This window comes from Hoplias malabaricus, chromosome 7, assembly GCF_029633855.1.
Source record: "Hoplias malabaricus isolate fHopMal1 chromosome 7, fHopMal1.hap1, whole genome shotgun sequence".
NCBI lineage: Eukaryota > Metazoa > Chordata > Actinopteri > Characiformes > Erythrinidae > Hoplias > Hoplias malabaricus.
This window is the reverse complement of record NC_089806.1, coordinates 36,036,173-36,059,568: the sequence shown is the minus strand read 5'-3', so window position 1 is coordinate 36,059,568 and position 23,396 is coordinate 36,036,173. Positions and strand designations below refer to the sequence as shown.

The 23,396-nt window shown below is 40.4% G+C and overlaps 2 protein-coding genes across 2 annotated transcripts in view; one reads left to right on the top strand and one right to left on the bottom strand.

Moving 5' to 3' along the window:
* Positions 1-295: 295 nt before the first annotated feature.
* Positions 296-22,396, bottom strand: snx3 (sorting nexin 3). The gene is made up of 4 exons (XM_066677422.1): positions 22,152-22,396; positions 5,844-5,939; positions 5,203-5,327; positions 296-1,595 (listed from the first exon to the last, which is right to left on the bottom strand). Exons 1-4 carry the CDS (start codon positions 22,311-22,313, stop codon positions 1,490-1,492), a joined length of 489 nt encoding a protein of 162 aa, XP_066533519.1. The 5' UTR covers positions 22,314-22,396; the 3' UTR covers positions 296-1,489.
* Positions 22,397-22,904: 508 nt separating this feature from the next.
* The window catches only part of afg1lb (AFG1 like ATPase b), a 38,503-nt gene continuing 38,011 nt past the window's right edge, over positions 22,905-23,396 (top strand). The window contains exon 1 of the mRNA XM_066677421.1: positions 22,905-23,027. Within this exon, the coding sequence (XP_066533518.1) occupies positions 22,922-23,027 (106 nt within the window). The 5' untranslated portion in view covers positions 22,905-22,921. The remainder of the gene's footprint in view (positions 23,028-23,396) is intronic.

Sequence of the window (23,396 nt, the reverse complement as noted above, 5' to 3'; positions counted from 1 at the left end):
GCGATTACATCAGCTGTGTGCACCAATGGATAATTGTACTGACACTGGGTGAAGCATGGAGTAGGGGATGTCTAAAAACATTTGGGACACATCTCATGCCATTACCCACAACACCTCAGAGGTTTCTATAGATTGATGCCACAAAATAACTACTTTTTTAGGCAAATGATGTTTCAATATATGATTGTTATTCTTTATTAGGCAAATGAACCAATACGTGATGAATACTCACAGAACAAGCAAAGTGGGCAAAGTGGGGCACAGTCTCCTTATTAAGACATTCAATTTTGTGCAGAAATGTCCAACGAGCAATGCCCACACATGATTGGCTGTATAGTGTATGCACAAAAAAAGAAACAGCAAACTGGCATCAGCTCTGAATGTCAATATCCATGCATTCCTCATATAACCAGGTTCAAAAGTGATTAAACCTTCCAGCTCAGTACAGGGCTTGGTGATCTGGGTCTCCTTCTTAAAAGATAAACGGTGAGGTTCAGTTGATTCATTTGTGCGCGTGAAAAACAAAAATCAGCACAGCCTTTTTAATCACATCTGTTTGTGACCAGTTTTATTGGAAAATCCTCAGAAACAAACAAATAAATGGCACAGCAGTATACAAATCTGAAAACATGCACCGACCACAGCCTTCTACGCCTGTGTGCTTCAATCAGAAGGAGAGAAAGAAAAAAAAAAAAAAACAGAGAAACACAATCATACGGAGGCTCGGCTAGTGCTGGCTGTTACATACACGCATCGCATATCCAAACGCTTCACATCAAAAATGTGTCACGGAAGTGAGCTCTGCCCTGTGAGAGGAGGACTAGTTGCAGTTTGTGTTCTTAAAAGAGTTAAGAGCAGTGCAAGTAGGGGGTGTGTGTCAGGACAAAAAAACAAACAAAACAAAACAAAACTATAAGTCACCTGCGTTAAAATAACCCCTACGGAGTTAAATCTACTCTTAGAGTTCAATTCAGTTAAAGGAAACTCTGTAGGATTTAATCTAACACTGGTAAATAAATGTTTGCATAAATGTATAGATATATATTTTTTGGTTCATTTTCATCTGATGTCTATTGTGAAGATACATATCCTGAGCTACATAAAAAAAAAAAACAAATCTGTTAGTGGTGCTCACAGACAGAAATCAAATAACCACAACTGTTACATGTAAAAGATGCCTTCGTTAAAGTCTTCGATCTGATTCCGAGTGAGAGACAATCGGTGTTTAAACTCCTCAGAGATCAGAGCACAACAGAAAGAGGAACAGTGATCTAAACTGATGTCACACTGAGCACTTTTCAGGTTTAAAAAGGCATTCAGCTTTAGAGTAAGTGCAATGTTGAGATGTTTCAGGGCATTTTTCTTTGCTCAGGATCATATGCAGTATGCAGAGTGAACAGTTTGTGACGGGCTGGTTTCTTTCCAGGGGAAGGAGTTCCAGATGATTGAGATTTACACTGTAAATGTGGTGAGTTTTAGTGTATGAGGTTCAGGCTTGTCTGACTTTGGACGGGGTGTAGTTCTTATCCAAAGATTCGTCCTGAAGAAACATGTGCAGGCAACGTTCGTTCTGAGCCAGTGGATGACCGGCCACTCTGAAAATAAGAACAAAAATATAGAGTCAGAACGGGCCACTGACACAGCACTGGACACGAGGGTGTGGAAGACATTCCATTCGATAAACCTGTTTACATTTGCAGTTTGTTAGACATCTACTGATATTTTATTTACACTGAGATCCGAATGCTTTGTGCTCATCTTAATTTATTTAAAATTGTATTTCCCAGTTTCAATTATCATGTTCCATACGTACATGCAAAATTCAATTGCTGAAGCAGAAACAGTGCCTTCCTGCTTTACAAAGACATTATCACACCTACTGCGCTCAGTCTGTGTCAGAATGCTTGTGAAAAAGCATTCCATAGACTTTCCCACAAGGCTTAGAACACGGTGGCCTCAGAGTTAAAAAAATGAGGCTCGGCTTCTTTCTCCAATTTTTGGTTCCATCTTAAACAGTGCTATAGTTACATTCTGGTGCCCAAATACACACAAATGGCACAACCACACAGTTCAAAGCCGTTAAATTTTTTATTCCACCTTAAACTGTACAGCTGTAACTATTGAGTGCATTGAGGGGGCAAAACGTAACTATTGCGCTCTTTAAGGTGGAACGGGAAAACCGAGACAGAAGCTAAGCCTCGTTTTTAAACAAAGCTGATGGATAATACAGAAGATCTGGCCACACTTCTTCATGGAGTCACGTATGAAGACATTAAGCATTAGTCCTCCACTGCTGGAAGAGTAATTGAACTCTCCGGCTCCCTGTTTTAAGTTGAAGCCTTGTCGGCCGAGTGTGCTGTTGGCCCTGGTCTGATGGGGTGAGTTACAGGTGCAGTCTCTAGAATTGAAAATGCAATCTGCTCAGTTTGCATTTTTCAAGACCATTCTGACACATTTGAATTTTGCCATTTTTCTAATGGAGGCGATGAGTTTCAAAATTACATTTCAAACGGTGAAACACATTTAAGTAAACATACCCATAAATCATTCAAAGTCCACAGAATTTTTGAGCTCAAATATGAATCTAGCAGGGGAACATTTACATTCAAACAATCCCAACTTAAATTAAATTTTCATTATAATTTTGGTACTGATAAGTTTCCATACGAACAATTTGGGAAATGAAATGCCATTTAATGTATCATCCACCTCCAGTGGAAATATCAGAGTATCAGGTTTTCTGATAATATTTCATTCTGCATAAACAACTCAGTAGGTAAAAACTTGACATAGCTTGTTTGATTGGATTGTTCCATTAGATTCTGAGTCTTACCCAAGCACAGCGATGAGAGCCCTACACCGTCCATGTACTACTGTGTCTGATCCACTCATAACATCAAAACAGACATTAACATGCCACCACAAAGTCAGTGTAACTGCAGTGCTGAGAATAATCCACCTCCCAAATGATACCATTGAAGAACAGGGTAAAAAGGGGCTAAGATATATGCAACAAATGGAGGTTTTCAATGTATTTTCAATGCTAGGTATTTTCAAGGTGCTAGATCCTAAAATAAAAAAAGACATTTTATTTAATCAGAAGACAAACTAGAAATGCTTTTGGCCGTTATATCACAATCTGACAGAGACTGAGACTGATGCTTCTCAAGAGTCCCTCTGATGTTTTTATGCCACAAATGTGACTTTGTTTTCCATTTGTAATATATTAATCCTCATCTTGTAGCCGGTAACATAGCACCATTCTGAAACACACAAGTCTGTGAGAACTAGCCAGGCTCCACAACTAAGCCTCCCAAAACAACAATGAGAGAACTACTTATTAGTGACAAAAACTCAATGGTTTTCACTACATTTTCTGTTACAGATATGTCCTAAAGTACTACAGATGGCAGGAAATACTTTCTTTAGCTGACACTTTGTCTGATACATGTTGCCATGTTGGATTGATGGCAAAAATATATTCACATTACCATCTGCTACCAACACGTCACTGGACTGATCAACACACTTGGAGGAGAACACTAATCACAGAAATGCCCCAAGTCAGATACGCAGTCACCTTTAAGGGTACATATACTTGGTGAGATTAAAGCCAGCTTATGTAATTATTCACATTAAGCAGTTATGACACCAGCTGGTGATCTTCTGAAAGAGTTTACGTGGCTTTGTACGTCACTCCAGAATTTAAACTCCCTCGTCTAAGTCATGTTTCACTAAACTAATTTCACTAATGCAGTACTTTCAAGCGAAAGCTTGTGTTGTTGACAGGTACAGCATAAAGCAATCATGTTTGCATGATTGCTTTTGATAATATCTTTCATTCCTTCAAACTTGTAAAATTACACAACTCAACACAAAGCTGATGCATAAGATCATTATCAGAGTTGGGAACAGTCAATGCACCTTTACAATGCACTTAATCACACACCAACAAATTCGCATGCATTCGCGCGCACACACACACACACACACACACACAAACGAAGACTCTAAAACGTGCGATGTGCTTGAAGAGCGTGGAGCCCTAAGTGCTATTAACGCTGAACAATGACATTTAATTCAGGATTTTTTGTTGCAAGAGAGAAAAAAAGCCCATCTTAATTACCCACGTATTGCTTCTGTCTCCAAACCTAATTTACAGCAGTTCGTCTCGTATTAAAATTCAAACAGGTAGAGACGGCACATTTGCACATGAAACAAAGATAATAGCAAAGTCTGCAATCACAGCAAATAATTACAATCGCACTGTAACTTTTATTGTCTGCGCTGCTGGGGGAACGGCACCTCAGATCAAAAATAAGCAGGGGTGCACACAACATCCTGCAGGGAAGAGGAACGCATGCCTGTAATTTCACTCGCAATTATCATAAATTACACAGCGAAAATAAAACAAATGTAAAAAGTAAAGCTGGGTGCACTTGCGGCCTCTCATCAGTTTCGATCCTTCGGTAGGTAATTATGAGAAACGCAGGAGGAAAAGAAAAAAAAAAAAGAAAAAAAAGAAAACAGAGAAAGTGGAGACATCAGCTGACACGAAACCTGGTAAGTATCTCTTCCTCCGTTTAACTTCAGCCTAAGAAACTTCAAATTAACTGAAAAGCGGAAGAAATATCCACTTCTCATTGTGGTCAACAGGCGATCTGTGAGATTTCCTTCCACCTTTCCCTCACTACTTCTAATATTAGTTACTGAAGACATGAAATACAAATCCTTTACTGGATATAAAATTAAATAAATAAAAAATAAGGAAGTATTTGGCACTCTCTTCAAAAGTTTGAATTCCTACAATAAACCTCAATAATATTTCTCCATGATTATGATTCTTAAAAAACCCAACTGTTTACAGCCATTTGCTTAATGTAGATCACTTTAGTTTTTATGAATTATTGGTAAAACCGCATGCAGAGTGTGTGGGCCATTATCAAAAATTAACAGTTTGGCACAGTCGAAAAGGGCAAATTCTATTTCCAAATATATATTTAAAATGTATTGCCTGTTCTCATCAGTGAACTTTCCATTGCTTTCTAGGGTTCATTGGGATTCTAAATGGCATTTGATGGCAAAATAATGCCACTGGAAAGGATCTGCCAATTTACAGATCAGTTCAAGTGGGTAATTCCCAAAAGAGGCAGTGTAGGTGTAGGGTAGGAGAGAGTACTGTGGTAACGTCATGTGACTCACTTGTTGAGGAACTGCTCCAAACCTTGCCGCCGCTCCTCAATGAAGGAGTCATCAAAGATACCGTCGTCTCCGCGGAATGGGAGCTGCCTAAACAGAGCTTTCCCTGGGAGTGGAGGAACAACCACCTGACAAACACAAACACAGTGTAACACTCTGAATATCAACCTTAGAATTCTATAATATATCAAAATACAGTAAATGACATGCTTAGAAATCAACCAGTAAGTGTGATTAACATCATCTTGGTCCCCATAAAGCTGGTCATACTGATTAGGCCCTGGTTTTAATTCAATTTTTATCCCCCAGTAACATACTCCCACCATCACCTAACCTAATAACGAAGACTCGTTTACTGCCACTGCCTTTCTCAGTGCAGGTTTGTTGAGTTTTCCCCCTTAGAAATAAAATAATAATAAAAACAATTTTTTATTATTATAAAAATTGTGATTACCTGAGAGGATAGTAATTAATTTTCACATGATTGGCTGGATCCAGGTTTGCATTTACTGTGACAATGAAGCAAGTATCTTAAAACTGAGACGAATCCAGCCATTTTCTAAGACAACTAACATCTTAAATGCAGCTTAATGGGTTAACTAAGGCCTCTTCTGCTCCTAGGTGTGATTTCGAATCTTGCCCACCTTGCTCTCTCTCTCCAGCTCTCCTCTCAGCCACTCAAAGTCGCTGTATCTCCTCCTGACGCAAGACTCTTTTAGTTTGAAGATGGGGAGGTTTGTCTGAGAAGGACAAGAGCAAACAAACAAGTACTGTAAGGTAAATCCAAGCATAATCTCAAGTCAGTACAGAAAGAATTAGTCATCTCCGCTGCACTATCAACAGCACTCATAACTTCACTGCCATTTCAGTGCTTGTCATTAAATGCCACTGGATCAGTAAAACTGGGATCAAACCGGGTGACCGTCTGTGAGGAGTGTGGTGTGTTCTCCCAGTGTCTGCGTGGGTTTCCTTCGGGTGACTGTCTGTGAGGAGTGTGGTGTGTTCTCCCTGTGTCTGCGTGGGTTTCCTTCGGGTGACTGTCTGTGAGGAGTGTGGTGTGTTCTCCCTGTGTCTGCGTGGGTTTCCTCCGGGTGACTGTCTGTGAGGAGTGTGGTGTGTTCTCTCTGTGTCTGCGTGGGTTTCCTCCGGGTGACTGTCTGTGAGGAGTGTGGTTTGTTCTCCCTGTGTCTGCGTGGGTTTCCTTCGGGTGACTGTCTGTGAGGAGTGTGGTGTGTTCTCCCTGTGTCTGCGTGGGTTTCCTTCGGGTGACTGTCTGTGAGGAGTGTGGTGTGTTCTCCCTGTGTCTGCGTGGGTTTCCTCCGGGTGACTGTCTGTGAGGAGTGTGGTGTGTTCTCTCTGTGTCTGCGTGGGTTTCCTCCGGGTGACTGTCTGTGAGGAGTGTGGTGTGTTCTCCCCGTGTCTGCGTGGGTTTCCTCCGGGTGACTGTCTGTGAGGAGTGTGGTGTGTTCTCCCAGTGTCCGCACGGCTTTCCTCCGGCTGCCCCAGTTTCCTCCCAGCGACCCTGAACTGGATAAGCAGTTTCAGACAATAAATGAATGAACTAAACCATTATGTGCCCTAACTAAAGGTGCTGAATAGGTCCCCTAAAGTTTTTCTGAGACCTATAACCAAACTTTCTAAATCTCCAAACTTTGAAGCTGAAGTTACAATTGTGGTTTCTCAAAATTCATTAATTCATTAATCTTCTGTAGCTGATTCATCTTGACCAGAAAGACGGTGGGTCAGGAGTCTACCCAGAATTACTGCACGCATGACAGGAAAACACCCTGGACTCGTAAACTGATGTAGTTTTTTTCCAATTTCTTTGCCCATTTGCGTTTCACAGTAACAACTCCTAGACAGAAACATACACTCTTTAAGTACTGATTTTACAGAACAGGTTCCTTACCCGCTTCCAAAAATTACATAGTACATTTTCTGCAGTGCTGAGCCCAGAGTAGCAATAACAGAGGCTGTATTCTCCCATCACAGGTCAGTAGAGCATCACAGTGATTTTATGGTGAAAACATTAATGGCTATTTTGATTGGAAATTAGATAAATGAGAAATGGTCTATAATTTTACACAATATGTAAATGTTATATTGGCTTATAAGAGTTTGAGGATGAGTCTCCAGGTGGATTTAAATGTAGTAAAAGTCTTGACACAATATAAGCGTGTAATTGTACAGTATCTTTTATGTATGGTAGAGCTGCAAAAAAACATGACAGCAGACTTAACACACAATGAGAAAAGCACCATAATGTGCAGGGCCTCCTTTCAAGGAGAAATGTGAAGAGGCAAAAGCCAGTGAGTGCAGTACGTACACACACACACACACCCAATCAATACTGCTGCATACAAGCAAACCTGCAAAATACAGACAAAAAGAAGAACTGAAATGAGAAAAGAGAAAAGCCAGATAGTTTGAAGGAGGGGTGAATGATGATCATTGGTGCAAATGTCTTGACTGTCCGCTTTTGGGGGGTGGGGGGCGGGTGTGGGTGATGAGGGTCGTATACAAGGCCCTAATTAGGTATAAAGGGGTAAAGCGTTCATTTCCCTTATTACCCCCTAATTCTTCCTTCATCCAATCTTCATCCTCCCCCAGCTCTCTGGATGCTATAATAAGTCACTGCTCGCCCTTGAGAGAGCCTCTTCAGCCAGTGCTCATCGCTGCTCACAATGAACAACGTCGATGAAACACAGCCATGCTCCTCTCCACACCCCCACTCTCCAGCTTTTACCAACTCCATCCCATTTCTGTTCTCCACCTCCAGCTCCCCCTGTCTTCTCCCACTCCCCTTAGATCTCACGCTCTCATTCTACTGTTTTCCAGACCCACCAGGGTTCAGCCAAGTCATGTTTGGATTCAAAGACACCTGGAGTAATACACCACTGCTTTTACTCCAAGGAGATACAACAATGCAGTATAATAACTGTGAACTGAACTTATTTCTCAGATCTAGAGTCTGTCAGTGTTTTATTAAGTTTTGGAATTCCAAATTTTAAAACTTGATATTAGCGTAACACATTTATAACAACAAAACATAAAATTACAGCTTTAGGACAGTGTTATAAAAGTGAATACCTCTCTGTAACTGTAGGGGGAGCCCAGGAGAAAAATAACCAAAATCTTTAAATTAAATAAATAGATTAAATGAATGGAAAATGAAACAGAATCAATAATTAAGTCCATAACAGCAATTGACAGCTAAGTAACCTTGAAGACCCATAGTGTTTTCAGTGGAAGGCTGGATTGAAAAACTTCACTCAACTTACCTCCTCTGAAATATCTGCTATAATGACTAACTATAAATATGTAACTAAATGTGTTACTCATTCATTCACTGTCTGTAAGCGCTTAGCGTTGGGTCGCGTTGGGTCCAGAGCCTACCTGGAATCATTGGGCGCAAGGCAGGAATACACCCTGGAGGGGGCGCCAGTCCTTCACAGGGCAACACACACATATTCACTCACACTTAAGGACACTCTTGAGTCACCAATCCACCTACCAACGTGTGTTTTTGGACTGTGGGAGGAAACCGGAGCACCCGGAGGAAACCCACGCAGACACAGGGAGAACACACCAACTCCTCACAGACAGTCACCCGGAGGAAACCCACGCAGACACAGGGAGAACACACCAACTCCTCACAGACAGTCACCCGGAGGAAACCCACGCAGACACAGGGAGAACACACCAACTCCTCACAGACAGTCACCCGGAGGAAACCCACGCAGACACAGGGAGAACACACCAACTCCTCACAGACAGTCACCCGGAGGAAACCCACGCAGACACAGGGAGAACACACCAGCTCCTCACAGACAGTCACCCGGAGGAAACCCACGCAGAAACAGGGAGAACACACCAACTCCTCACAGACAGTCACCTGGAGGAAACCCACGCAGAAACAGGGAGAACACACCAACTCCTCACAGACTGTCACCCGGAGGAAACCCACGCAGAAACAGGGAGAACACACCAACTCCTCACAGACAGTCACCTGGAGGAAACCCACGCAGAAACAGGGAGAACACACCAACTCCTCACAGACAGTCACCCGGAGCGGGATTCGAACCCACAACCTCCAGGCTCCTAAATCAGCATGTACTTACATGCATAGACCCTAATTTGAATAACATAGTTATATAAAATAAAGAAGTCTGATCAATTATCTTAAAAGCTAAAACTAAACTGGAGAGAAGCATTTCTATACAGCATTATGTATTAAATGCAGCAAAACTGTGATCACCTCCAGCACCGCTTCATAAGGTCTTTTTTTCCCCCTCTTCCCCACCGTTCTGAACACTCATTCTAAACCATCTACCCACAACAATGTCCTCTTTTTTTTCCCTCTCAGCCAAAAGAGATGGGAATTAACAGGTCCTCTAGTGCGCTATAAGTGTAGGGTTACTCCAGCATTTACTGAGCATTTATGTAGTGATGTACAAGCCTGTGGCAGTGTTTGCAGTTAATATAATTTGAATGGCAGCCTTCCTGGCTTTGGTTTCCATCTGAGCAAAGAGGTGTAAAGAAGTTAATCCCCATGTCAGGTAATCTAATACACACACTCATTCACTGTCAACAAGAAGAGGGTGTTATTATTATTATTATTATTATTATTGTTAGACAGGAGTGGGTGACAAAGCAGCTTCTGAACTGGTTAAAAGGTCATTTCTGGGCTTTAAAAAATTAAATCCTCATCTCTACACTGGCCCCCGGCTACAAGGACTGCTTCAGTAAAAAGATGCTACACTGTTACTGTGGGGGTACACTCAAGGGTACATCATCATTACTGTCAGGGAATATTACGGCACCATATTCTCTATTAATTTTAGATTTAATTCAAATCATTTCATACATATTGTTTCAGCTCAGGGATTTATGGTTTTATTTTCTATTCAAAACAGGTGCACTATAAAAGCTTGCAAATATTCTCCTCTCCATTTGGAGAAGACAATATTGTGTACATTAAGGAAACACAAAAACCACATTGTGTACCTTTTAAAAGTACATTTACACTGTCTGTACATTTAGTGAACAATAAAGTACTTGTACAGGAGGGCTTATTTGACATACAGAACATCTCATGAACACAATCTTTCCTATAAGAATTAAATCAATTCTGTTAATATGGCCCTCCACTGTGTTTTCATGTACTGTCTCTTTAAAAACATCGTACTCACATGCTGCTGCCCAAGCCAATCTGCCACATGGTAACAACCTAAACACAGAGGCCAACTGAGTTGTGCCGACATATTTTGACTTCAGGGAAGACGACACCGAACATACAGAAGTCAAATTCCAAAAGAAAGTAAACACCCCACTGAGAGGCTCCCAGCAACATTAGAAAAAATATCCCAGCTTTAATACAGGGACGCATGAGGGAAGAAAACAAAAACAATAGCTGTTCATTTATCACACACTTGGAGATGAATGATTTGGACCCAGTTTTACGCCATGTTAGCTAACAGACATCCATGTTGGCTAGCACCACTAAGCATCAAACTTCTGATCTTCAAACGTTAAAACAAAGGAAGAATGTAGAAGTCCCCAAAAATCTACAGGCATTGCACTTTTAGTTTTCATCCTCAGTTTTTGTCATTGGTTTCTCCTGCCATGGGGAATACTTTTCCTGAAAGCCCCACTACATGTATCATATATTACAGACTTACCCAAAGCTAAGAGTTGATTTTCAGTAAGGACAAAGCAGACTGAGAAGGAACACTTGACTATCCATAATGGGGAAAACAATATTACTGATCACAGTTAAACACGACTATAGAACAGAGCTTGCAAAACACCAGACCATATACAAAAGCATAATCGTGAAAGTCAAATGGTGAAACCCAGCAAAAAAACAAAACAAAAACCAAACACCAAAACAGCATTTAGGCCTCTCGCTTCTTATTGGAACGAAGAGACGGTTATTCAAAAAGAGTTTGAAAAACAAACACAGACGACACTGCAGTGCGTTTTCTTTTGCGATAGATCATAGAAAACGGAGAGGGAGGACAGCGACAAGGCACTGTGCAGACAGCTGCGTCTATCTGTGCTCTTCTTAGTTTGACTGGCCTCATCTCGGTGCTAATGATCTCAATCAAACCTGAGACGAGCTAAAGAACCAAACAAAACCGCACAACAAAGGCCCTGATTACCGTGGCAACCAAAGTTAACCACACAGGCGGAAGCCGACTTCCACATCAAACACTTGATGATCAGACGAAAACAGCCCCATTCATCTGGCAGCAGCGTTTACAGCCAGCTCGCAGATAGAGGTTATTAAGAGACTCTTCGATATGTTTGTGTTAACTCGTTTATTTGTGAGAAGGACCGGTAAAAGACTGTGGCGCCTTCCTTCAAAACAGCAACCTACTAAAGGCTTCCTCTGTTCCCAACTTTCTTAAGTGATTACATTTAACTCTTTAACAGAAAAAAGCATCACAAATCTGCTATTAAAGAGATACCAGTCTCATACTTTTTAAACTGCCTCTTATAGGCCAGGTCACTTCAATATATTAAAGGAACACTTGGGTATAATTTGCTCTTGGACTCCCCCTACTGTTGCAGAGCATAATTCACTTGTACAGCACGGTGCTGAAATCAAGTGGGATGTGGGAGTGGTTTCCTACCCTCTTCCAAATGCTATACATTGTGTTGTTTCTTCAGCGCTGACCTCAGAGAAGCAATGACAGAGGCGCTGTTCTTCCTATTATAGGCCAGTAAAACATCACGATAATTTTGAAGCTCGAATTTTAAGGTATAAATACTACCTACTGTTCCTTTAAATTATAAATTAAAGAGCTGGTCACAATCACAATCAGGGGGGGTCTTGCGCTAGGGTAAATTGAGGCACAGATACAGTGAGGTTTTAGTGCCTCATGGCAGCTTGCACCCCACGGAAGTGCGATTGAACCCAGAAATGGACATTTGAAAAGAATTTTATTAAATTATCATTTCCTTAAACACATTTATTTGCAAATACTCTCATACAATTCAAACCTAAGGTGAGTTTTTAAAAAGTAAGTAGTTACAAACTTTTTAACTGCAACTCCAACACTGTTTAAGAAAAGGCATGTCCAATTAAAATGGTTCATTCTGAGTGTGAGGAATTGATATATATAGGACATAAACAAAACTGTATACTGTTTTACATACGCTCACATGGTTGGAAGATATAGCTTTTCAGAAGAGTTTTAGGAAAAGAAAAAAAAAACACACAATTTTAAGTAACATTGTAAAGCAAGGGGCAATATCGTTCATAAAGCAAAGCCATGACATCAGCAAGACAGCCACAGGTCAATATCAATACCTATGACACAAGGGGAGGGAGAGCGAGGAGAGACACAGAGAGACCTACCAAGTCCATTTTATACACATCACCTCAAAATAGCTGATTGTCTGATAGATGTACTAAAAGCGCTTCTTCTTTCAGTCACTCCTCGGCACTGTTAAAAGCCTCCACATGCCTTATGCCGATCTGAGGAGGGGGGCAAAGTCCCAGTCTCCCTCCTCTTTTTCAGATGCATGTGTGCATTGGGGACAATGGCGTGTCCTCATTAGGAGGAAAGAGAGGGGAGCGGGGAAAAGAAGGGGAAAAAAAACCCTGCACTGAGAGGTCACCACACTCACTGTAAGGGGTTCAGCGGCGGCTATGCATTAGCTTTTAGCGAGCCGGATCAAGTCAAGTTTAAGAGAGCTGCATTTCATCTCTCCGCCCTCCTCTCTCCCTTTTTCAAAATAAAAGTAGCAAAAAAATGGATGCACAATGCCATCTCATCGCATCATATCCCCAAAGAGATGAGGAGAGAGGGACAATGAGAGCACTCGCGCACACACTCCCCCCACCGCACCACAGCAAACACACACACACACCACCCACCTCAACAGAGTGTTTCTCTCTCTCTCTCACAGACACACACACTTCCACACCAACACCCCCAGCTCTGGCAAAAAGCTGCCCCGTCTCTTTGTTCCCATAGCATCAACTCCCACTTTTAATACTGTCATCTCAAGTAGGATATGGTAGCCTTGATACAATATGGTCCCCATTACCATTAAAATAGTTGTCGGGGAGGATGCTGTAGACTTTGGATTACACTTGACTGGGACTGACAGCCAGGCAAGCAAGCCATTTTTATTAATGGCCAAGAGTGAGAGAGAGTGCGAGGAGGGTTTGGAAATGGGACGAATGAAAGGGGGATGAAGAGGTGGAGGTGAAAGAGAAAGAGAGGGGGAGAGACAGTGGAAAGTAGACATTGAGAGAGAGCTGTAAAAAAAAAAAAAAAGGTGGGTGGGGTGTGTGTGTGTGTGGAGGGGGGTTCATTCTCCTGTCTGTAAACAAAGTAGGATCCCAAAGTCCTCTCCCATGCATTTCGAGCAGAGCCAGAGAGGGAGGTGACTGGGCCAGGTCTAACACCACTCAGCTTCTTCATTCTGTAAACAAGCAGCAGAATCCATCCAGAGAGGAAGTCAGCTGGTGGAACACATCAAATTAACTTTCTTGCAAAGAAATACAACTTAAACTGATAGGCACAGAAATACCCCCATTCCCAAAACGCATCAAACACCAAACCTGTACTGACCGAAAAACTACATTCGGGAACAAACGGTGGATTTCTAGCGTTCAAAAGTTAGAAATCATTGTTCACTGAATTATAAACTTGTAGGAAACTGTAAAACAGTGGTTCTCAAACATTTTAGACCAAGTATCACTCAAAATCAAGCCAAAAGTAGCACCTATAAGTCACACCACAGAAACACACCACACACAAATCCTGTAAGCTGTAGGAATACATAAGCATTAACTCCTTAGGGCTATATATAAACACACACACAAACTTATTTTTCTCCAGTGAATGCTGTAATTTTTATGTCATGTCACCACAGGATGCTTTGCATACCACGTACCACAATTTGAGAACCACTGCTCTTGAATAGTTTTTTTGTTTAATAAAAATAACTTTTGCTGTCCTGTCTCTAGTATTAAAATATACACTGTAAGTAATCTGTGCTTATACCAATCACAAAAACCAAACATTACAGTCACTTTCATTCATTAAAATACTGGAGTAACTACTAAATAAATAAACAAATAAAAAGCCAAGTATCAGCATACAGAAAAAATTATTTTTGTCCCTAATAACTTGAAAATATAAGAAAATATGCACTTGTTACAGTCTTAAACCTACTTCACTCATGATTCTGTTCATACACTAAATATAAAGTTTTACTTCCATAGCTGGAGTATTCTCCACAGCTCAGAGACCATGATTCCAGATTCGCACTCAGGCCCAAGCCACACAAGTGCTACTGCAGTAAACCCTTTAGAGATCAATAGAAGCAGAAAACTGCAACAGGTCAAAGGGTCTCTTAGTTAACCTTTGATACAAAGAAATAGCCAAACGTTTGCCCCCCCCCCCACAATTTGTGTGTGAATTAATGTAGGCGCTTTTTAAATACGACCTCCCGACTCTGTACAGTAACACAACTGTCCACTTTGTATATTGTCTGAAGGGGAGAGGTGACACTGACTCGAGTCGATCTTGGGACAACAACTAAGCAGAGGGGCGGGGGGGTTCTGTGTCATCCACTAAGGGGGTGGAATGGAGGGTTAAAATGAGGTCTACTCCACCCTCTCCACCACCACCACTCATTCACTCCACTCCTCTCAATGAGGGGATTAAGAAGGCAGGCGCTCATACCCTTTCTCTCACACAGTCTCTCTCTCACACCCCCGTAACCACACACACACACACACACACACACACACACACGTATCATCTCCAAGGCATGGGACACAAAGACAGCATGAACGAATAGGGGCGACAAACTAATTGTGAGTGCAAGAACAGTAAGAAATTAAAAGGGGGAAAAAAATAAATGCCCCCATCACACCGGACCACGTAATCTATACAGCCGTTAACTTCGACAAGCGTGCAAACATACACTTCTCTTATCTCCTCACGCTCACTTCAAAAGCAAATCAAAAGCTGACAGCTCCTCTGCTTTCTCCACACCTTCCAGGCTGGAGAGAGGGAGTGACAGCGCCCAGAGGCGGACGAGTGGGGCGCTCCCTTATGCAAAGCAGGGTCACCATGGGCTCCCAGCCACACAATAATGCTGATTACACGCATATGCTAATTATTACACGCTAATCAAGTACAGTAGCTTTAGATTCGGGCTAATGGCTGGAGATGGCTCGCTCTGTAGGCAGAGGAAAACTATAAATACTATAGGAAAGCTGAGAGAGCTTGTGGTCCATTACCAAGACACAACAGTATCTGTCAAAACTTATCAGCTCTGGGTAGAAAAAAAAATTCCTGACTGCTTAAATTGAGAGGGTTGAGTTGTCTTAAAACGAGAGTCTGCTTATCTACGTCCTTTTGTGCTCATGGTTTACATTAAAAGGATACAGCATGTCAAGAATGAAATTACTCCTAGGTCCTTCACAAAAACTGCTTTTACATAAATAACAATACCTAATCAAAACTTTGTTTTGGGCAGGTTTTTTTTTTGTAATTATAAAGGAATGTGATCAGCACTTCACGCTATCAAAAGTTTAAGAGACTAGACTAGGCTTCAGTCATGTCAACTCAAACTCAGTAGCTCCAACTCAAGTTCCGTACTACATCTCAGTTTAGCTAAGCCATAGGTAGCTAACACGGTGCCCACAAGCATGTGGTCACCCACAGGGTCCACAGAAGTCAAACGCAAGGCATGTCCTAAAAACAGCACTGGTCATTTTGGAGTTTCATTAAGCAATTGTATTTGCGTTGCTCTTATTTTAAAACCAATAAAACTTATATCTGTGTAGATTTGAAAATGACAATATAACAGTTACATAATTCAGTTTCTGTCATGCTGAGCCTAAAGGAGCAACGATTGAGTCTCTGTTCTCCCTATTACAGCTCAGTGAAGAATCACGATTTTAAAAGCTGTAATTTTAAGGTAAAAGTACTACATAGCCTTCTTTTAAAAAGGTAGCTTTGGGTAAAGAGCAGTCTCTTAATGAGGCCAGTGAAAAAGTCACAAAAAAGCAACTAAAACTAAATACAGCGGGTCCTCGACTTACGACGTTGATCCGTTCCTACGTCATACTGTACGTAAATAACATACTGTAAGCACTGATCCTATCCTAACACCTATCCTCCTCGGTCCCGAGCCGCGTAACCGTGTATTCTTCCGCCACGCACACCGAACACGAAGTTCGCGTTACGACGTTTATGACGCAAAACCACTTAAGTCAAAACAAGGCTTTATACAGTAAATGGGAGATGTGTCGTAACCACGAAACATCGTAACTCGGGACTGACGTAACCAGAGGACCTCCTGTAAATAATTTCAAAGATGTGATAACTCTGACTTTGTAATGTTGAAACAGACTAATATGAACCGAAGTAAATCATATTTAAAATTAACCTGTGTCTTGACATATATAAATATTTGTTTTTTTTATAACAACATTATAATTAAATGGTAAACTGTAAACTGTGCTCCATTCAAAATGGTTGGTGACCCCTGAGCTAAGTTAAAGTTGAGTTTACTTCCAAAACTTAATGTAATTCCCTTATTGTAAGCTGAAATTTCATTGCTTGCTCTTTTGAATTTTTCTACATACTAACATCCCAAAGTTGGGTTATTGCTAATCTACATTCACAGACTAACACTTCCTCTATAGCAAGATGTTCTTGGTTAGTATTGTAGCTTCAATAGAATTTGACACATGATTCAATAATGATATGTTAGTTGGAATGTTTTGTGTAATTACTGAGCCACGGAAATGAACAAAGCAAAAGTTAAACATGCCATAATTGAAGACATAGAATATGGAGATGAACATCTCTTTAAATGTATTTGAGCACAGATCAATGTTCTTCATCCATGCACAGAAAGGTATTTCAGCTTAACATTAAGCAACCATTATTGCAATTTGTCTTGAGTAAGTAACTGTGTAACTTTAGATGACTGCAATTCTATTATTCTCCTTGTTTGCAAAAAAAAAAAAAAGTGTACAGTCAACTGATTTAAAATTTGACCATATTTTACAGTATATATAATATACACACACAAACACACACACATTTAATGCCTTTTTAGTTTTAGTTTCTCTTCAAAGTGTGATTTAAGGGAAAAGACACAAACACACTGAAAGTTCAGTAGAACTTTAGTTATTAGATTAAAAGGCCTTGTCCTCACTTACGCACTTAGAAGGAGGAAGCTGAAAGTTGCGGCACACTAACCTTCCTCCTGGAGCCCAGCGTTCCTCTTTTACAATTTCCACAGAAATGCAATGACTTTGAATTTACTCAGGATCAAAGTTCTATTCAGCAGTTTTGTGAGCAATGGATTACAAGATGAGGACTCTTTGGCTTCCCAGGGCCTGCATCCTACCTGCTATAGAGAGATAGCTGAAAAAAACAAACTAAAACCTGCTTGTGGATCTATGTTGGAATCAGGAAATGAAGGCCAACTACATAAATAAATAAATAACCAACCAGGCAACAACAAACACATACACACTTGAATAAAAACCAGCATGTGTTGATGCTCATTAAGAACCCTCACCACACGGCTGATCATCATGTGAATGTGTGACAAATTATCTCTCGCCCAGTTCATAGCTCAAGCAATTGAGTGGCAAAACAGCATCTACGACAACATACAAAAAAAGCTGTCTAGTGTACAATGTACAGATAAACATATCCTCAGGCCCCAGGGTCAATTTACCATATTAAAACACCCAAAGCTAAACCCAAGGCTTTAGTGTCTTTTCAACTTGAAACAAACTTATGGCAGAACACGTGGATACCTTCTATCATACCTTATATGATACCTAAATATAAATAAATCTGTACTAATGCATAGACTATGTGAGAGGTAATGATCAGGAGTTTGGAACTAGACCAATAAATCATGAAAACGTAAACACAATGGCAATGTGTACTCAACTGGACATTTTTCAAGCCAAACAAAAACGCTACTGGTGTTCTCTGGACAATTAACTGTCCACCTAAAAGCCACTTGGTAGTCTTCAACTTTAGTGCATTAAATAAAGTGAATGAAAAAAAATACAACAGCAGAGTTCGTATGCATCCAAATGAGGCATGCAAGGCCTCTGCCCTGTCAGACAGGTAGTATTTATACAAGACAGGAGGAAAGAAACTCGTATAATTAAAAACTGCTTATATTAAATTGGGTTTAAAGTAAGGTGTTAACAGGCAGCTCTGTGTTTAAACCTTCAGAGAACAGGTTTTTATAAGAACAAAGCTGTACTATGACGTTTGTTGCATAAAGTGCAAATGTTCCAGGTTATTAAAGCAAACTACTGTTGTTTTCACAATGCAATGGATGATCCTGACAACACCTACGTAAACCATAAGGCCAAGGTTTGCATACACCTACTCATTCAGCGTGTCCTCCTGAAATCAAGGGTATGAATGGGTTAGTTGATCTCCCTTACAGCTTCGGCTCTTCTGGGAAAGCTTTACACCGAATGTTGACACACTATTTTAAGGACTTGATTCTTGGATAATTAGTTCAATTCAACTCATCCCAAAGACACTAGACGGTGATCCATCAATCCACTAAACATAGCTGGACTGCTCCAAAGTCTACTCCGTTATACTCCTGTAGTGAACACTTTGCATTTGGCATGGTGTCAACATACCTTTAGGCATATAGTGTATGTTAGGCATGCATAAATGAATAAACAAATTAATGCATGTATACTGCCCTTGTGAACCTGTATAAATCAATTTTAAAGCAGTGTAGTCTACTGAAGGCTATAACAACAACCGATGCAGTAAATCTACACTACCTTCATTCATTCAGCGTCTGTAACTACGTAACCAATCCAGGGTCTCGTAGGTCCCGAGCCTACACAGAATCTTTAAGCACACTAGAAACAAAATGGAAGTAATACTGGCCCAATGTGTGAATTTTCTAACTCATATTTCCACTTGCAGTTCAGAAGAAATGCCACAATTTTAGCACGAATAAGAATGTTCAGACATGACAACACTGAACCACACTGAAGTGTCAAATATAACACAGGCACAAAAGTAGCGCATATGCTGCTATATAGACTTTTACTGAGGGGAGGCAAGATCCAAAACTCTGAAAGATGTGCCTCCTACAGGATAACATCGCCTCTCCCACAGAGAACAGACTTGGAAGACTGAGGCTGTCTTATTAACTGAATGTAGACTTCATTTGTTTGTTCCTATCTACAGTTGGGAATTATGGTGCCTCTGCAACACATTTTTATAAATTTTCAAGCTCAAGCCCCAAGTGCACATCAACAGAAATGGCTCCAAAGTGACTTGGAATAAAAACCTCACTAACTTCTGATACTAGTTAAGACACATTCTTTCCAACACCTGAAATAAGGTATTGAATGTGGATGTATACATTTTGATCCAATATATTTAACTGGATTATTGTTTTGAGTGATATACTTGTACTTCCCTCCATAATCACTTGACATCACATCTCTATGCACCTTTGGCAGCCACAAACATGAAGTGAGCAACACAGGTTTGAGACAGAGCTTTTTTAAAAGCACATCAGTGCATCTTTTTACATACACAGTTACATCCTTTCATTGAATACTATTAAAGATGCTTGTGTACAGTTATTCAGTGTAAGACTGCTAAGGCATTTGTCTCAGGGTTGATTTCATTTATGATGATGACTTAAGAAGCAAAGCCTACAGAGAAATATGGTTTTCAGAGAAGACCTGGGTCAGAAAATGGAAGAGTGAATATGCAGCCAAAGAGAAAGGTGACTACGCAGGGAATTCACATAAGAGTTAAATACTTTGTTTTCATAAAAGACATAAAAACATTTCTATTTTTAATAACTGCAAGACATGGTGGACCACGAAACGTTTCAGTTCAGATAAACAGTGCTCAAACTCTGTGATTTTATATCTGAAAAGATCCATATTCTGTGAAAACACACAGAACAATTCAGATCTGGTGTTTCTTTAAAGAAGCTGTTTATTAGACAAGGAAATAGAAAGAACTGGAATATATTTGGGATCTCAAAACAATAAACTGACTGCCCTTGAGCCTAGACATAAACGTTATGGAATGTGGTTGGAAAAATCCAATCTTGAGAAGAAGAACAAGCGACCAACTTTGAAGACTGATCTTTTGAAGTGTACACAATATTCTTGTAGAGTGAAATTCAATGAAATATGGACCTCACATTTAACCCGTCACTGGGAGTAAACACACACTCAAGTGATTAGTGGCAATGAACACAGACACCCAGAGGCAGCCACCTAAGTGTCCGGGGATCAGTTGAGGGTTAGGTACCTTGCTCAAGGAGCAGTTCAGACCTGGATGCTGAGGAAGGAATGTGCAGTCTTTTCACTCTCTGTGTCCTCATTTTTCCTGCCAGTGAAGGCGACTGAACGGGTGACATTTTGGACCAAGGCCTGCTTCTCTAACATTTAGGCCACAGCTGCTACGGCTGGGCAATGTCAGTAACCTTTGCTCAAGAGTTTTTGAAATTCGATATCATTTTTTTTTCTTTGTAGAATGGACTGAGGTTTTGTAATTTACCTTCGGCCATTACCGTCCCATTCCGTATCTGTGACAAATACTATTATCTTATCCAAGCACACCGACGGGCGCGGTCAGGATGTGTGGAATGAAATCTACGCGCCAACTGAAGACGACTTCTGTTACAAGCTGGTAGTTAACTTAGCGACGTCATGTGACCATTGTGTCCGACTCAATAGTAGTTTTGAAAATAATGAAACTCTAACTAGACGTAGTAAAGGTCGACCCTCGGTTACATAATTAAAGCAAACGTCTACAGATTCCAAACTATTCCTTAGAGACAAATAAGCCGTTGCAGGAAAGGTTAACGCTTTTAAACAGTTTAAAACCAAGTTAACCTTAAAACACTCTTATCTTTTGATGAAAGACACTTAGGCTAACTTTATGAAGGTTAGATTTTGATCAAATTACAAAATTCCTTCACACTTAACACTAAATGTTTAGCTACATAGCTAACATACGGCCAGCCACCTGCAAACATAACCAAAGTAAGATCGTACTACACGTATTCTATGCAGAAGGTGTGTTCGTTTGTAAGGGGATAAGGGAATAGTCTTTATTTAACCGTATACTGTAGCTAAGTAAACTGTTTGTTGACGTGGTTAGCGAGTCAGGTCACTCGGCTAGTAGGCTAGCACTGAGAGCTAGTAGTGATGGGCATTACGAATCTTTTCAGTGAGTCATATCAAACAAATCAGCTCACAAATAAGATCCGATTCTCTCGCTCCCAAATGGCTCTTCATTCAACACAAGTCCATTTTTGTCCCAACCTGAGCCAAATTAGTTATATTAAATGGCATATTATTATTTTTATCTTAACATTGGCATTGATTAATCAAATAAAGTTAAATTAGGGTGCTTAAATTTATCATTTTAAAAACAATCAGTCAAATAGTAATTAATTTTACAAGATCAATTTACAAAGAATGTAAAAAAATCTCAAATAACCAAAAGTAAATTAATGATTCACAATAAGAAACAGGTGAAGAGTCAGAAGAGTTTTCTAAGTATACTCAGGAGGGGTCTTTTGATGTCTAGCTAAACTGCCATTTATTTAACTTTACAAATATTGAGGGAAAATATTTAATTTCTGATCGTCGGTGCGAGTCGACTCAACAAGAATAGCCGATTCAAAGAACCGATTAGTTCGCCAACGACATATTAGTGCTAGGTACATGGTGACAGCAGAGTGTGCATCACGTTAACGACATCAATTCAGTGCTGTGCTGTGGTGTTTTTGGGACGTGGCTGAGTAATATAGGTTCATTGCTGTTTTATATAAACATTGAAAACCCGATACAGTAAACAACTGCCATGTATTAAGCAGATTACATGTTCAGTAGACGCCCCATTGACGCTAAACTCCCAGCTCACCTTCATCCTGATCTCGTATGTAGTGAATCTCCCCCGACCTACTCCGACCGTTTCAGGATTACTGACATCGATCTCGAGGAAGTTGCTCGGCGGTCCGTAGGCATCGGTGAGGTTCTGTGGTTTGGTGTAGAGCCTCCTCGTATCGGCCACGGTGTCCGCCATCGCTCCCCGTTAAAGCTTCGGCGCTTCAACAACAACAACGCTATCGATTTGACTTCCGATCAGCTGAGGCGCAGCTGACCTAGTGCGCTGTAAAAAAAAACGATACTTTTCTCAACGTTCTCTAACCACTCTTCGTTGTGATTGGCTGACAGCCCCTCGAACCAATAATAAGCCAATTGCAGCACTGTGCAATGACATTCCGCTTAATAGATTTTTTTCTTCCAAATAAATACATTTTTCTTTTAAAAAGTCAATTAAATGAACACATTTAAATAGATTCAATTTGATTATATATTTTTTTCATTTTTAAAATCTACTTAAATGTTAGCGAACGTGTGGCTAAATCCCAAACGGCTCCATACTCCCTTCATAGACCACTTTGTACTCCATGAACTAACAGCCTCTACACCCAAGTAATGCATGAAAGTATCCAAAATGTAGTCAGGATATTTTGAAGCATTAGCTGCCCGATTTCTTAACGACATTAAAAGCACTATTTGGGAATGGACGGCACAGTTTCCTGAGCTATCAATGTCATAGGTAGGGAGTAGGGAGCATTTTGGGATACAGCCCTAATGTCACATACAGTTATTTAGGTTTAAAGAAAGATGGCAGCGCACACGCCGCTTTCGATAACAAGATGCCTCTTGAGTTATTCAAGAAGCAGTAATGTTTATAAAAGGAGGTGTAGTGCGGTGTTAAGTCTAGTAAGAGGTGAGAATTTACGTCCGCTGTGTTAGTATTACTGAACAAGAACTTGACATTAGATAGCTAACGTTATCAGACGGGTTTCTTTCAGTAACGCGCCATAAATTGTAACTCACCGTTCATACACGTCTTACAAAATATTAAGTATTTCACACAGTTTCTGCAGAGGCTACATACATGTCTCTAGCCTCTTTATGTGAGCTGTCTAATATTTAAACTGAAGTTCAAGGTCATTAATTAGTCCTTTTTCGGACAGCACACGGATTCCATGTTCCATATATATATATTTTTGTATTTATCTGCAAATATTTTTCACTATCAAACAAATCTGAGTATGCAAGTTACAGATCTTGACACTTTCTATTTTTACTTACA